At 49.3% G+C, this 14523-nt stretch overlaps 1 protein-coding gene across 1 annotated transcript; it reads left to right on the plus strand.

Annotated features, from left to right (window-relative positions):
• Nucleotides 1–241: 241 nt before the first annotated feature.
• LOC109778762 (F-box/kelch-repeat protein SKIP25) lies at nt 242–2431 on the plus strand. The gene has a single exon (XM_020337340.3). The coding sequence runs from the start codon at nt 778–780 to the stop codon at nt 2020–2022; it is 1245 nt and encodes a 414-aa protein (XP_020192929.1). The 5' UTR covers nt 242–777; the 3' UTR covers nt 2023–2431.
• Nucleotides 2432–14523: the final 12092 nt, after the last annotated feature.

The raw sequence follows: 14523 nt of genomic DNA on the forward strand, positions 1-14523 counted from the left end.
ATAAAAAAGTTTTCTTTGAAAAATTTCTAATCTTATAAAAATTCTTTTATACTCCTTTTTGAAGATGAACAAAAATATTCTTAGGATGGACATATATTTGCCAAAGAAGCAATGTAACAGGTCGAGAACGAAGCTTTTATTTTTTTAGTAGTTTAAATTGCTTACGACATGTGTCACAGCATTCCTGATAAACAAACACCATTGTGTTCCACCCTCCAAATGCTACAAACTTCGTTTACCGTTTCAAAGAGATCTCTCGTATTACATGATCCCGACGCAGCACGACTACTTGCTGCATAAAAAAATTACTACATGGATCACAGGCCGTGTACGTACGCAGTGTCGTCAGCCACTGCGTGGACCGTAGTAGGGAGGAAGGCGCGAAAAGGCCGGCCTTGTCCTGCAGCCTCAGGAATTCGCGGCCGGCGAGCCAGACAACGGACCGCCGACCCGACACCCGGCCGCGCCGGCGCCCGCCTGCTGTTTGCTGGCTGCCAGTCTCCCACGCCACGGAGCCACGCAACCGCACTGCATATACCACCGCACAGCAGCCGCAGTGCGAGCGGGCATCATCGTCCTCCACCCCCATATGGGATAGCCGTATCCCTCTTCCTCCTCTGCTACTGCCCCGCGCCTTTCCGGATTAATTGCCGCCCACAACGCCCAGCGCATGCACACGCACGCACTCGGCATAGTTTAGTGTAGGGTCGCCGTGCTCGCCCAAGCAAGCAAGGCGCGGCCTGCCTGCTACTAGTAGCGCCTCTCGCCTCCGCGGCCATGGCTGCACCCGCGCTGGCCAAGCGCCCCTGCAGCAGCCCCTCCTCCTCCGCTTCTTGCCGCGAGGCCAAGCGGCTCCGCCCGGCGGCGGCGCCGGTGGCCATGGAGAGGCACGACGCCGCTGCCGCTGCTGAGGTGTCGACGACGACGTCGCAGTCGCAGTCGCAGCCGCTGCTCCCGGGCCTGCCGGACCACCTCGCGCAGCTCTGCCTCTCGACGCTCCCGCCGAGCCTCATGCACGCCGTCTGCCGCCCGTGGCGCCGGCTGCTGTACGCGCCGTCGTTCCCGCCGTTCTTGTCCCTGTACGCGCTCCTCGAGGACGCCGGCGACGGCGGCGCGTCCTTCGCGGCCTACGACCCGATCGCCGCGCGGTGGGACTGTCTGCCGGCGCCGCCGATGCCGTCGCCGCCCCCGACCCTCTGCCACCCGTCGTTTCTCTCCCGCCGGCTGCCGCTCCAGTCCGTGGCCGCGGCGGGGCAGCTCGTCCTCGTCGCAGGGTCCACGCAGTCGCTCCACCCGGCGCTGTGCCGTCCGCTCGTCTTCGACCCGACCGCCGCGCCCGCGCCGCGATGGCAGGTCGGCCCGCGGGTCCCGCTCGCCCCGCGCAGGTGGTGCGCGGCGGGGGCGGCGAGGGGGCGCGTGTTCGTCGCGGGCGGCGTGGGCGCCGGGTACGACCTCGCCGTCGCGCGCTCCGGGGCGACATGGGACCCCGCCACGCCGTCTGCGCCGTGGGAGCCGCTCCCGCCGCTGCGGGACGGGCGGTTCAGCCGTGACGCGGCCGAGGCCGTGTGCTCGGGCGGGAAGGTCTGCATGGTCAACCTCCGCGGCAGCGGCGCCAAGGAGGGCGCGGTGTTCGACCTCGTGGCCGGGCGGTGGGAGGACATGCCGCCCGGCATGCTGGCCGGGTGGAAGGGCCCCGCCGCGGCGTCCCCGGACAGCGGCGACACGATCTTCGTCGTGGACGAGGAGCGCGGCGCGCTCAACACCTACGACTGGGGATCCGACCGGTGGACAACGGTCACGGAGGCGGAGCGGCTCAAGGGCGCGGCAGAGATGGCAGCCGGCGGCGGCAGGGTGTGCGTCGTGTCCCACGGCGGCGCGAAGGTGGTGGTCGTGGACGTGACGCCCAAGGCGAGGACGAGGGGCTCCACGACGGCGCCGCCGCGCATGTGGGAGGTGGAGGCGCCGGCCGGGCGGCGGGTGGTCTCGCTGCACGTGCTGCCCAGGATGACGCGCCCCGAGTAGGCTTCCTCAACTCCCGCCACTGTACAAAGTACAAACTTATAGTACAAAAACAAAAGGCTCTCCCTTTGGTTCGTCTTCTCTTCTTCCTGCGGCGAATCCGCATTGGCACCGGCCTGGGCAGTATGCAGTACCTGATCATTTTTTGGAGCCTGCGAGAATCGATTTGGTTCCCGTGTGCTTCTGCTCAACGGCTACCAGCTGGATTTCGAGATTTTGATTTTGGAGGTGTAGACGCTAGATTTCCAGTTTTTGATTCTTGCGTTCTTCTGTCCTGCTCCTCTGATCCTCTCTGTCCAGATATCAAAAGCAGGATTCGAGATTTTTTTGGGGTTCCTTTTCTTTCAGAGATACTACTCCAGCACATACACTTGGGAACTGAATGAAATTAGACTGCTAATGTTCTGTTAAACCCAGTCCGTTTTTCTCTCGATGAGCAGGATAGGTCCGTTAAACCCAATGCTGGTACCCTGCGTCGCTTTGAGCCGTCGCGAGTCGCGACCCTCAGCCGGCGCTTTCTCGACGCCGGAGGCACGCGGTGGCCGGAGAAGTCCCGCCACGGAAACCTGGTACTAGATATTTTCTCCGCCCGGCCATGGCCGCACAGAGGGATCGCCGCCATTCCACAGCTTTCCGGCTTGATTCCCCGGCCACACGCGCCGCCATCGCCACGTCCCATCGAACCCATTAATCCACCCATAATAACACGGCCCATGCACGCCGTTACCTCCTCAATTAACACCCGTGCGGGCCGGATAACGGAAGACCACTCAAGATCACACACCGGCTTTGCATATTCCCGTTCCTTTCACGTCCGCCGCGGACGATTCTTCTTCCAACGGGCCCGGCCGCCCGCTAGTCTCCAAAGAGCGAGGGCCTCGAAAGGTGGCGTATGCCGGCGGCAGGATCTCGCGGGTCCAATCAATGCGGGCATTTTTCCGGTGCTGTTGGCGCCTTTTCCCTCGGGGCCAAGTTACCGGGCGCAAAAGGGTTCGGAAAAAGTTTGCCTGGTTCGGGGAAAAGGCCGTGGAGAGAGACGGCGACCGCTCGTTGCCCCTCCCGTCGGAGACGCGCACATGTGGGTCGGGAGGCCATCATGTCGTCCGGTTATCGGCGACGGGACGGTTTGGGCCGGGCGAATTCCCAAAAGGTTTGGCTGCTGGCCGAAAAGGGTCCGCGTTAATTGGGACGGCCGCCGCGACCGCGACCGCGACGCCGAGTGCTGCGCGGAGTTCGGTCATGCCTGAGGTCACAGCTGTGTGGAACGATATGGGGGTGGATCCAAAGATAAATAAAGAGTCAATTAGACCGGTGATGTTAGAACTTGGTGCAAAAATAATCACTTTGGAGGAAAGCTTCAAAATGCTGCAAGAAATGGAAATTGGAGATGAGGAAGAGGAGGATAACGTCAGCATGCTTGATGATCAGGTTGGGGATGCAAATGATAGTGAAAACCTAGAGGAGGTAGTGTTCAGTCCAAGTCTCTCATCAATTACTACTCAAGCCCCACCCATGCAGCAAAAATGGGCCCAATCCAAGCCCAAAGAAAGAGCTCTAGGATTGACATAGGAGGAAGAACAATTATGAAAATAGCTATGGGATCAAAGAAGGTTCAAAATCTGGAAGAGCCTAAAGCTAAACACAAAGGTACAATTAAGAAAAACTCTTTTGAAAACTTTCATGATCCTGCATTTATTTCTGTAGCTAGGATGGTTGGAGTAGAGGTTGATGAACACAAAGATACTTATGCTTTTGTGGTCACTAGAAATAAGATCCCTAGAGGGCCTGCAGGGCCACATCTCCTGGGGGGAAGTTTGAACTTTAATAAAGGTACAATTAAGAGCCCTGTTCATAGCTCATTAGAGGGAGATAGTGTAATTAATAATCAGTCCCTGAATAAGCCTGCTGGGCTGAATAATCCAGGGTCTTATCTAGGATCCCCTATTACACCTGAAGGGTTAAAAGGGATCTCAAATGCTGTAGATGACCAGAGTGTTATCTGGGCTAAGATTTCCAAATATGGTCGGGGCAAGCACCCCAAGAAAACCCTCTTTAGATGAATTGTTTGTTCTGGAATATTAGGGGGATTACTACCTCAGGTAAGAAGACATGCATTGTTGATACCCTAACCAGAACAAATGCTAGTATTATTGCCTTTCAAGAGACCAAGAAAGAGGAGCTATCTCCTGCCTTCCTCAAATCCATTAGTGGAAGTAGAAACTTTCTTTGGCATCACCTCCCTGTTGTAGGCACTTCCGGAGGTGTACTAGTTGGTGTGGATGCAGATATCTTTGAGGTCCTGCATTGGAGCCCCTTGAATTTTTCTGTAGCCTTCAAACTAAAGGTTAAATCTAGTGGGATATGCTTTAGAGTTATAGCTGTATATGGATCCCCATATGAGGAGGGCAAGGATGATTTCATCTTTGAGCTTCACAGCCTCTTTGTAGATGAGCAAATGCCCACACTAATAGGAGGGGATTTTAATTTGGTTAGATACCAGCAGGATAAGAGTAATGGAAACATTAATTACCACTGGGCAGATAAATTTAATGCCTGGGTGGAGATATGGAGCCTTCTGGAAATTAGGATGTCAGGTTGGAAATTCACCTGGGCTAACAACCAGGAGAATAACATTATGTCTACAATAGATAGGATCTTCTGCACCACTGAGCTGGAGGCTATTTTCCCATTATGCACTTCTCAAGCTCTCCCTAGAACTGGGAGTGATCATACCCCCCTCCTATGGGCCTCTGGCTTGGGAAGCAGCCCTAGGCCCTCTGGTTACAAGTTTGAAAAATGGTGGTTGTTACATAGTGAATTCAAAGAGATGTCCATCAAAAACTGGACTGCTCTAGTCAATAAAGTTAAGCCAATAGATATTTGGCGGGAGAAAGTTAGGATATTTAGGAAATTTTCCAAGGGTTGGAGTAAGAATGTAGAAGCAGAAATTAGGAAGAAGAAAATTGCTCTCACAGAAGAATATGATGAGCTGGATGTCAAATCGGAAACAGCTTGTCTTTCTGATGTGGAGAATACTAGAATGAAGAACATTTTACTAGAGCTTCAATTTATCTGGACTAAAGAAGAGACCAAAGCTAGACAAAGGTCTAGAGATAGAGATATTCTAGAAGGGGATAGAAATACCAAGTACTTTAATGCAGTAGCTAACCAGAGGAGGAGGAAGTCTCTCATTCATTCCCTTGATGGTCCTAATGGTCCTACCTCTGACATCAAGGAAATGTTAAAAATAGCCTCTGACTTTTATAAGGATCTCTTAAAAAAAGAGGATAGAGGGGGTTTCAGTCTGAGTCATGATTTTTTCTCTTCTGGGGAAAAAATCTTTGAAGACAACAATGAGTCACTTCAAGCCCCCTTCACTGAAAAAAGAAGTAAAGGAGGCCATCTTTGGTTCAGACTCTGAAGGAGCACCTAGTCCAGATGGCCTCTCTTTCCTCTTTTTGCAAGAATTTTGGGAAGTCATCAAACAGGATGTTATGGCTCTATTTGATGACTTCCATGCAGGTAACCTAGATATATATAGACTAAATTTTGCCATGATTACCCTCATACCTAAAGAAGAAGATGCCACCAACATGAGGAAATTTAGGCAAATTAGCTTGCTGAATTGTATTTTTAAAGTTTTTACAAAAGTTCTGACCAATAGGCTTGCTGTTGTTATGAACTTCCTCACTTCTAGTAACCAGTCAGCTTTCATTAAAAGGGAGATATATCCTTGAAAGTGTGGTGACTGCGCATGAGGTGTTTCATTCTACTTTTCATTCTGACAACTCAGGACTAGTGCTTAAACTAGACTATGAGAAGGCCTTTGACAAGGTCAATCTAGATTTCTTGTTGGAGATCCTCCACAGAAGAAACTCTGGTCCTGTATGGATCAAATGGATTCGTCAAATCGCACACATGGGCTCTGTGGGGGTCAAAGTAAATGGGGTGGAAAGGGACTTCTTTATTACCAATAAAGGGCTAAGGCAAGGAGACCCTATATCCCCCTTTCTTTTTAACATTGTGGTAGATGTTTTAACTAGAATGCTCATCAAAGCAACCTCTCATGATCTAATAAGAGGGCTCTGCTCTGACCTCATCCCTGGAGGGGTAATCTGTCTGCAATATGTAGATGATACCATCCTCTTCATGGATGAGGATGAATCTAAAGCAGCTAACCTAAAAAAGATCCTAACCTGCTTTGAAAGAGTTTCAGGTATGAGAATAAACTATGCAAAGAGTGAACTCATTCCTTTAGGTGTTGAGGGGGATAGTTTAAACCCATTTGTTAATATCTTTGGATGTACTGTAGGTACATTTCCAATAAAATACTTAGGAATTCCATTACATTATGACAAATTGAGGAGGGAAGATATTCAACCCCTCATTGATAAAATTCTGAAAAGGATGGCTGGTTGGAGGGGAAAACTGCTTTCCTACTATGCTAGACTAACCCTCATCAACGCCTGTTTGGCTAGCATCCATGTGTATCTATTGTCCTTCTTTAAGTTTCCTAAATGGGCACTTGACTTAATTAATAGCCAGCTTGCTCATTGTTTATGGTGTGACTTTGAGGGGAACAAGAAACTTCATCTGGCCAATTGGCATTTGGTCCGTATGAAAAAAGAACATGAAGGGCTAGGGGTCCCTAATATTAAAGACCTCAACTTATGTTTGTTAGGCAGTTGGGTCAAAAGATATGCCCAAGATGAGGGCAAGATCTGGAAAAACATCATAGATAAAAAATATATTAAGAACTCTCCTAATATATTTGCCTGTAGACCACAAGCCTCCTCCAAGTTTTGGCAAGGGGTCATGTGGGCTACTAAAGCTCTTAAATTTGGCTATAGATGGGTAGTAGGGAATGGGAGGAAAACTAGATTTTGGGAGGACATATGGTTTGGCACCTCCCCCCTCTCTGTCCAGTTCTGGCCACTATATTCTATCTGTCATCAACAGTGTGTGACAGTATCTGATGTTTGGGATGGGAATAGTATCAAGCTTACCTTTAGGAGGGTCTTTACCCCTACCATGATGGAAGAGTGGTACTGCCTTGAGCAAATCATAAAAGAGACCGCCCTCACTGGAGATGAGGATGCTATGATCTGGCAATATGAATCCAAGGGGGTTTACTTTTCCAGTTCCCTGTATGCCATCATTAATTTTAGAGGAGTGAAGCTTATCTTTATACCTTCAGTTTGGTCTATTGTTGTGCCTCCCAGAGTTCAAGTTTTCCTCTGGTTACTGGCACATAATAAACTGATGACTAAAGACAATTTGCTTAAAAGGGGGATTGACAAAACTCCAGAGTGTCTATTCGGCTCTGAACAGGAAACTGTAGACCACCTGTCTTTTGGTTGTGTGGTAGTAAAAAACATCTGGAATGAGGTTTCCTCCTTTTTTCTCTGTTGATTTAGGGTCTAGCTATTTCTCCATTGCCAAATTTTGGCCTGCAAATAAAAAACATGAAGTGCTAAATGCCTTTTGTGCTTGTGTATTGTGGAGCCTGTGGAAAAGTAGGAATAAACATGTTTTTGATAATGCTACCTGGTCTGACATTAAGCAGATCTGGTGGCTGGTCTGGAGGACCCTCAAGAGGTGGACGGTTCTATACTCAAAGGACTCGCAGGAGAAAATGCAGAAGATACTGCACTGGATATCCTGCATCCTCAAAGCACCCTTGCAGCTGACTATGGGATGAAAATGGATCTGGTGGACACTGGAGGTGTCACACCAATCCCTTTTCTTTCCAAGCTAGCTTTGGGGATTCGCAAGGACTGCTTCAGAAGCCCAGGAAGCTCAAGACCAAGCGGGACGCCAGAGAAAAAGCCAGTCCAACAAACTCAAGCCCTGCCTCGCCACTCGACTGGCCTGGCACACCAACACAACCTTTCAAGAAGATGAAGGGAGGGATCCTGGAACAGATCAAGGAGGTTCGCCTGATGCTTGCTGCTGAAGACAGGAAGATGCTGGCTAATGCGGGTGGCCCGCTCCCCGCTGTGACCCTGGGTGACTACGATGCTTAGTTAACATCCTTTACATACTCTAGATTCTCTTCTTCGGAGATGTAACTGATGACCCACAAGTATAGGGGATCTATCGTAGTCCTTTCGATAAGTAAGAGTGTCGAACGCAACGAGGAGCAGAAGGAAATGATAAGCGGTTTTCAGCAAGGTATTCTCTGCAAGCACTGAAATTATCGGTAACAGATAGTTTTGTGATAAGGTAATTTGTAACGAGTAACAAGTAACAAGTAACAAGTGTAAATAAAGTGCAGCAAGGTGGCCAATCCTTTTTGTAGCAAAGGACAAGCCTGGACAAACTCTTATATAGAGAAAAGCGCTCCCGAGGACACATGGGAATTATCGTCAAGCTAGTTTTCATCACGTTCATATGATTCGCGTTCGGTACTTTGATAATTTGATATGTGGGTGGACCGGTGCTTGGGTGTTGTCCTTACTTGGACAAGCATCCCACTTATGATTAACTCCTATTGCAAGCATCCGCAACTACAAAAGAAGTATTAAGGTAAACCTAACCATAGCATGAAATATATGGATCCAAATCAGCCCCTTATGAAGCAACGCATAAACTAGGGTTTAAGCTTCCGTCACTCTAGCAACCCATCATCTACTTATTACTTCCCAATGCCTTCCTCTAGGCCCAAACAATGGTGAAGTGTCATGTAGTTGACGTTCACATAACACCACTAGAGGAAAGACAACATACATCTCATCAAAATATCGAACAAATACCAAATTCACATGACTACTAATAGCAAGACTTATCCCATGTCCTCAGGAACAAACGTAACTACTCACAAAGCATATTCATGTTCATAATCAGAGGGGTATTAATATGCATAATGGATCTGAACATATGATCTTCCACCAAGTAAACCAACTAGCATCAACTACAAGGAGTAATCAACACTACTAACAACCCACAGGTACCAATCCCAGGCTATGAGACAAAGATTGGATACAAGAGATAAACTAGGGTTTGAGAGGAGATGGTGCTGGTGAATATGTTGATGAAGATGGACCCCCTCCCGATGAGAGGATCGTTGGTGATGACGATGGCGATGATTCCCCCTCCCGAAGGGAAGTGTCCCCGGTAGAACAGCTCCGCCAGAGCCCTAGATTGGTTCCGCCAAGGTTCCGCCTCGTGGCGGTGGAGTCTCGTCCCGAAAGCTTGCTTATGATTTTTTCTCGGACGAAAGACTTCATATAGCAGAAGATGGGCACCAGAGGGCCACCAGGGGGCCCACGAGGCAGGGGGCGCGCCCAGGAGGGTAGGGCGCGCCCCCCACCCTCGTGGCCAGGGTGTGGGCCCTCTCTGGTATTTTCTTCGCTCAGTATTTTTTATTATTTCCAAAAATAACTTCCGTGGAGTTTCAGGACTTTTGGAGTTGTGCAGAATAGGTCTCTAATATTTGCTCCTTTTACGGCCCAGAATTCCAGCTGCCGGCATTCTCCCTCTTTATGTAAACCTTGTAAAATAAGAGAGAATAGGCATAAGTATTGTGACATAATGTGTAATAACAGCTCATAATGCAATAAATATCGATATAAAAGCATGATGCAAAATGGACGTATCAGAAACGCATGTACTTGGCTGTGGGCCGTTTTCTGCTTATGTTTCTTTTGTCTTTCTGAACATGCATTACAGCATGCGCGGCTGTCTGGAATACTGTTTTGGGTTTCATTTTTATTAAATGGAACCGGGGGCAAACTCCCCTGATGATCTAAAAAAATCACTTTAATTCTAGAGTTGTGGTGTGCATCAAAATGGTGCAAAAAACTTGCTTTGGACGTGCAAATGCGGTGCTAATCATGTTCGTATATGCCGGGGCCGATGACCAGGCTAGCCAGGGTGGCTTAGGGCCCACCGTCAGTGACTGCATGGTGAAGGGGCGGGTGACGTGTTTTTTTATACCAAAAACCTCTCGGATTTTATTTTTTTTCTCACCTAAAGGCCACTGTCAAGTGTACAGTAATTTGCTTGTATGGCATCGGGTGGGTCCAACCTGTCAGCGAAACATCACAAATCTATAATAGAATGAAATATAGGCCGCGGTGGGATTCGAACTAGTGCCCTTGGTCTAAGAGCATCTACATCCACATGTTGCAAATCCAGGCCCTCAAACGACCGCACACGCGTCCGCGAGCACTGATTGGACAGCCTCATTTGTTGGCTTCCAAACCCGCATCCCTCATATCCGAACCCTCAAAATCATACAATCCATGCAACGCTACGTAAAACATCCCAGTTCATCGGATCAATATTGCATCGCCGGACAAAACGAGCATAGTTCATCGGCAAATCCATATTACAAACAACTTAAAACTTAGTTAAATATGAACAAAATGGGAAAGGGCGAAGGAAATCACCATTTCCACGCCGTCCCCTTCCCCTTGCGGTCGTCGGCGTGGCTGTAGGCGTCGGCGTGCAGAGGTGCATCGTCGTCGAAGGTGGGGCTAGAGGTGGAGCCGTCCGTCATGTCGGCGTCGGAGCTGCACCACATGCCCGACAGCCTGCGGAGCAGGCAGTCCTGCTCCTTCGCATGGCGTGCCGCCTTCGCCTTCGTCGCCACCTCCTTGTTTGCCTCGCGCTCCAACAACTCGATGGTGAGTCGGGACACCTTGGCATTCTTGCAGCAGAGGCGCCGCGCATCCGTCTTTGTCATCGTCAGAGAGCGGCGGAGGACCGATGCAAGGAGTGCGACCTCGGGATCGACCGGCGCGCGCGCGAACGGCGCCCGGACATCGCCTTCCCCCTCTCCTCACCCGTTGCCGCTCGCGCTAGGCTTCACGTGCCTCGGATTTGGGCATCCTCATGCGCACCGGCCCCGGCGCAAGCACGAGGAGTCGAGGACCCAGCGGTGGCCGGGTACCATTTCTGGACAAGAGGGAGTGGAAGTGGGTGGCGTACCTCGCGAAGCCGAGCTGCCGGAGCTGCGCGGCGTTGAGGAAGAAGATCCACCACTATCGAGGCCGCCTTGCTCGAGCAGCGACCTCCTCCATGCGATGTGAAGGGCCACCTCCTCCACGTCGATGTTTGAGCCGTCGGATTCTGAACCGGAGCCACCGCTGCTTCCGTCACCGGCAATCGGATCAGAGGGGAGGGGATCGGAAGTGGAGTGGACAGAGAGGGAAGGTTCTCCAGATGGGGATATTTGTGGGGTCGGGGTGGCCAGACTGACGTGGCGGGCACGCCCGGACCGCCTCATATCCACCCTATTTTTGGGTTGTATATGAGGGTGCCGGTTAACCCGGGCGTTTGAGGCCCATTTGGGTCAGATTTTCGTGACCGGTTAGTGACCGGGCAGGCCGCCCCGACGTTTGAGGCGCCCGGGCATAGATGTTCTAAGAGGCGCGCACGGGTAGCCAACATACCAAGATAAAATTTGATGTTCTGCATGGATATTGATTTGAGAATCTGCAGTCTGAGGGTACACTAGGCTCATATGGTTTTCCAAACATATATCTATATTTATTTAAAAAACACATTTTTTTAAACACACAAAATTTACTGAAATGCATGAACACTTTTGAAACAACATAAAAAAAGTAAAGCAAGGTCACTTTTATATAAAACATGAAATTTTATTAAAAACATGTTTTTTAATTCTATGATAATTTGTTTAAATATTTGTATTTTCGAAAATTATATTAATACTTTATTTAATATGCAAACACTCTTATTTTTTTACAAATAATTCATAATTGCATTTGGATATTTTAAAAAAATTGATAGGTGGTCACTTTTGTCTAGTTTCTTTTATTTTATATGTATATTATTTATTTATTACTCCGTTCGTTCAATAATAAGCGTCTCAACTTCGAACTAATCTTAATTTGAAACCGTGACACTTATTTTGGATCGGAGGGAGTAGAATTTACATATTATTATTGTAAAGACATGAGACCCCATGGTCGTAAACATTTTTCTAGATTAAATTTCTTAAGTTACGTTTCTTAGCTCTTCTTTTTAGTCTACTTACATTACTTCGCTAAAAGATATAAAGTTTGCGTATGCTTAAATGTCTTGAAGTGAGTTTTGTTCTGGTGGCTAGCTGCGCATGCTGTTTAAACCTCGCTCCTTGGTTTGAATCCCACACTGTGCTATTTTTCATTTTATTATAAAATTTGTGATGTTTCCTTGACAGATGGGACCCATCCGATGCCACACATATAAATTATTGTACAACTGAGAACAAAAATAAAAATCCAAGGTTTTTTTTTGCAAAAAGGTGTGCCACCCCTCCCCCTTCACCATGCAGTTACCGACGCTTGCTTGCCTCGTCAACGGTCCCAGCGTATACAAACGTGATTAGCACCGTATTTGCACGCCCAAGCTAAGTTTCTGCACCATTTCGATGTACGCCACAAGTTCTACAACTAATGTGACCGTTTGAGCCAAGTTGTAGCACCACCGGTGTAATTGACTCATAAATAAAAAATAAAACAACAGCCCTATTGACTACAGATCATCGGTACACTCTCATGACGGATCGCCATCCACCCGCGACAAAGACAACATAGCTCCAACTTCGATGGAGAAACTACGAAGGAGAACTAGGCAAGTCGGAGCCATGAAAGATCACCGAACGGACGTACGCTACCAGGCCCCGCCACTGCAGTTCCGACTTCACAACAACAAATAGCCGAGGCCGTCCGACGGGCAGGCCGGAGAAGAGCCGACTACCCAACCAATGCCACGTCTCCGGTATCGTTTGCCCCCGTCATCGTCGCCACAGGAGCCTAACCGCATGCCCTAAATCGGATGGCTAGAAGAATTAATGTGGTGCCGATGCGGCATAGTGGTGATGTGGATAGGCTCTATGTCAAGATAAAATAGGGTAGTGGAGAGGAGGCTTTTGTTCCGCCTTTGGGTTAATGAATTCATTCATTATACTGCTTGATTAGTGTCTTTGGTTAATGAATTCATTAAACTGCTTGGTTAGCGTTTTGTGTGAGCCTGAGAGGCACTCAATGACAACAGCGGAAAGGCTTGCCCTGCTCAGCTTCCATTAACGGCCGGGTGTTGGTGGATCGATGCCGTCACCGGCTAACCTCCTGCTCCTAAGAGCATCTCAACAGGCGCGGTAAAAGGCGCTCCCGTGCGGTAAAGTTTGATTTTAATGTGTGCCGGTAAAGTTTGGCTTGCAATGAAACGAGACTGCAAGTGCATGCTTCCCTTTCCATCAACTGCTCTGGTCGTCGGTGCGGTTGGTTAGGCCTTTGGCGCGTGTGACTATGTTTCCACAGCCAAAAACCATTGCTGTAGGCTGTTGGCTGTAGGTGCCGTGACAGCAGCACCGACGAGCCGAGCTGAAGAAACCATCAACACACGCTGCCTCTCCAGCCCTGTGCTAAAAAGAGACCTTGCTCCAGTGTGCAGTCCAATCATCAGCTGTGAGACAGAACCTGCATCAGCATGCCGTACTAATAACTACTCTCTCCGTCCCATAATATAAGAGCGTTTTTTACACTTGCTAATGTAAAAAACGCTCTTATATTATGGGACGGAGGGAGTACATTTTCACTGTTTCGCACCCAACGACAAGGACCACGGCTGATACAGTCGGTATGCATACTTCCCGACTTCCGCCTTCCAAACGAAACAACGACGTCCAGCGCGCATGTGGATTCAGAGGTACGTAGGAATGAAGCGCGGCCACGGGACTCTCCATAAGAGGAAAGCAAGCCGACAAGGGTCGGCGTCAGCGATGAACAGCCACAGTTCGTTTGGCAAGCAACGGTCGATCTGGTTAGCTGGATGTTGGCGCACGGTGAAGGATTACAATTGCTTGAGCTAGCCTGGCTGGTGATCTGCGCTCGCCATCGTGCACGCTGCGAGCAAAATGTCCAGCGGTGGCCCGGAGTGGTCGTAAGTCCAGTTTCGTACTGGCGCTTATCGATTCCGCGCGAAGTGCACAGAGCCCTTGCAGAAGTGCAGCCGTGTGGCGGCAAGAGTAATCTGCAGTTCTAGCCGATAGGGGAAGAAGTTGCAGAGGAAGAGTAGAAGATGATGCGATGCGAGCAAGAGTACAGCTTGCCGACCTCTGGGAGAAGCTCCCCACTGCCAACCTTGCGCATGACACCAACGACAGTGTCAAATGTCCATTTCCAATAACTACCACACCTTTACACCACAACCAATCAATTCTCGTCCTTGGTTGAATCTGAAGTGACAAGGACCGCGGCTGATAAGGCCTGAGTAGGAGCTTTCTTCCTTCCAAACAACGACGTCCCACGCACAAATCACGTATGAATTCAGAAAGTAGACAGGGCAGCGCAGGAGCAGGCTCTCCATAAAGAGGGCAGGGTCATTCAGAAGTACAGTCAGGTTAGTTGGAAGTTGGGACACGGTCACACATGTTCACTCAAGCGTTGGAATTTCGCGAGCTTGGCGACCCTTAGGGCCGGACCACAAGCTCGTAGCTCGCGAGCTTAATACTCGGTAGCTAGGCTTGTTTCTTAATGAACAGAGCCAAGC

Source organism: Aegilops tauschii, chromosome 7 (genome assembly GCF_002575655.3).
Source record: "Aegilops tauschii subsp. strangulata cultivar AL8/78 chromosome 7, Aet v6.0, whole genome shotgun sequence".
NCBI classification, from domain to species: Eukaryota; Viridiplantae; Streptophyta; class Magnoliopsida; order Poales; family Poaceae; genus Aegilops; species Aegilops tauschii.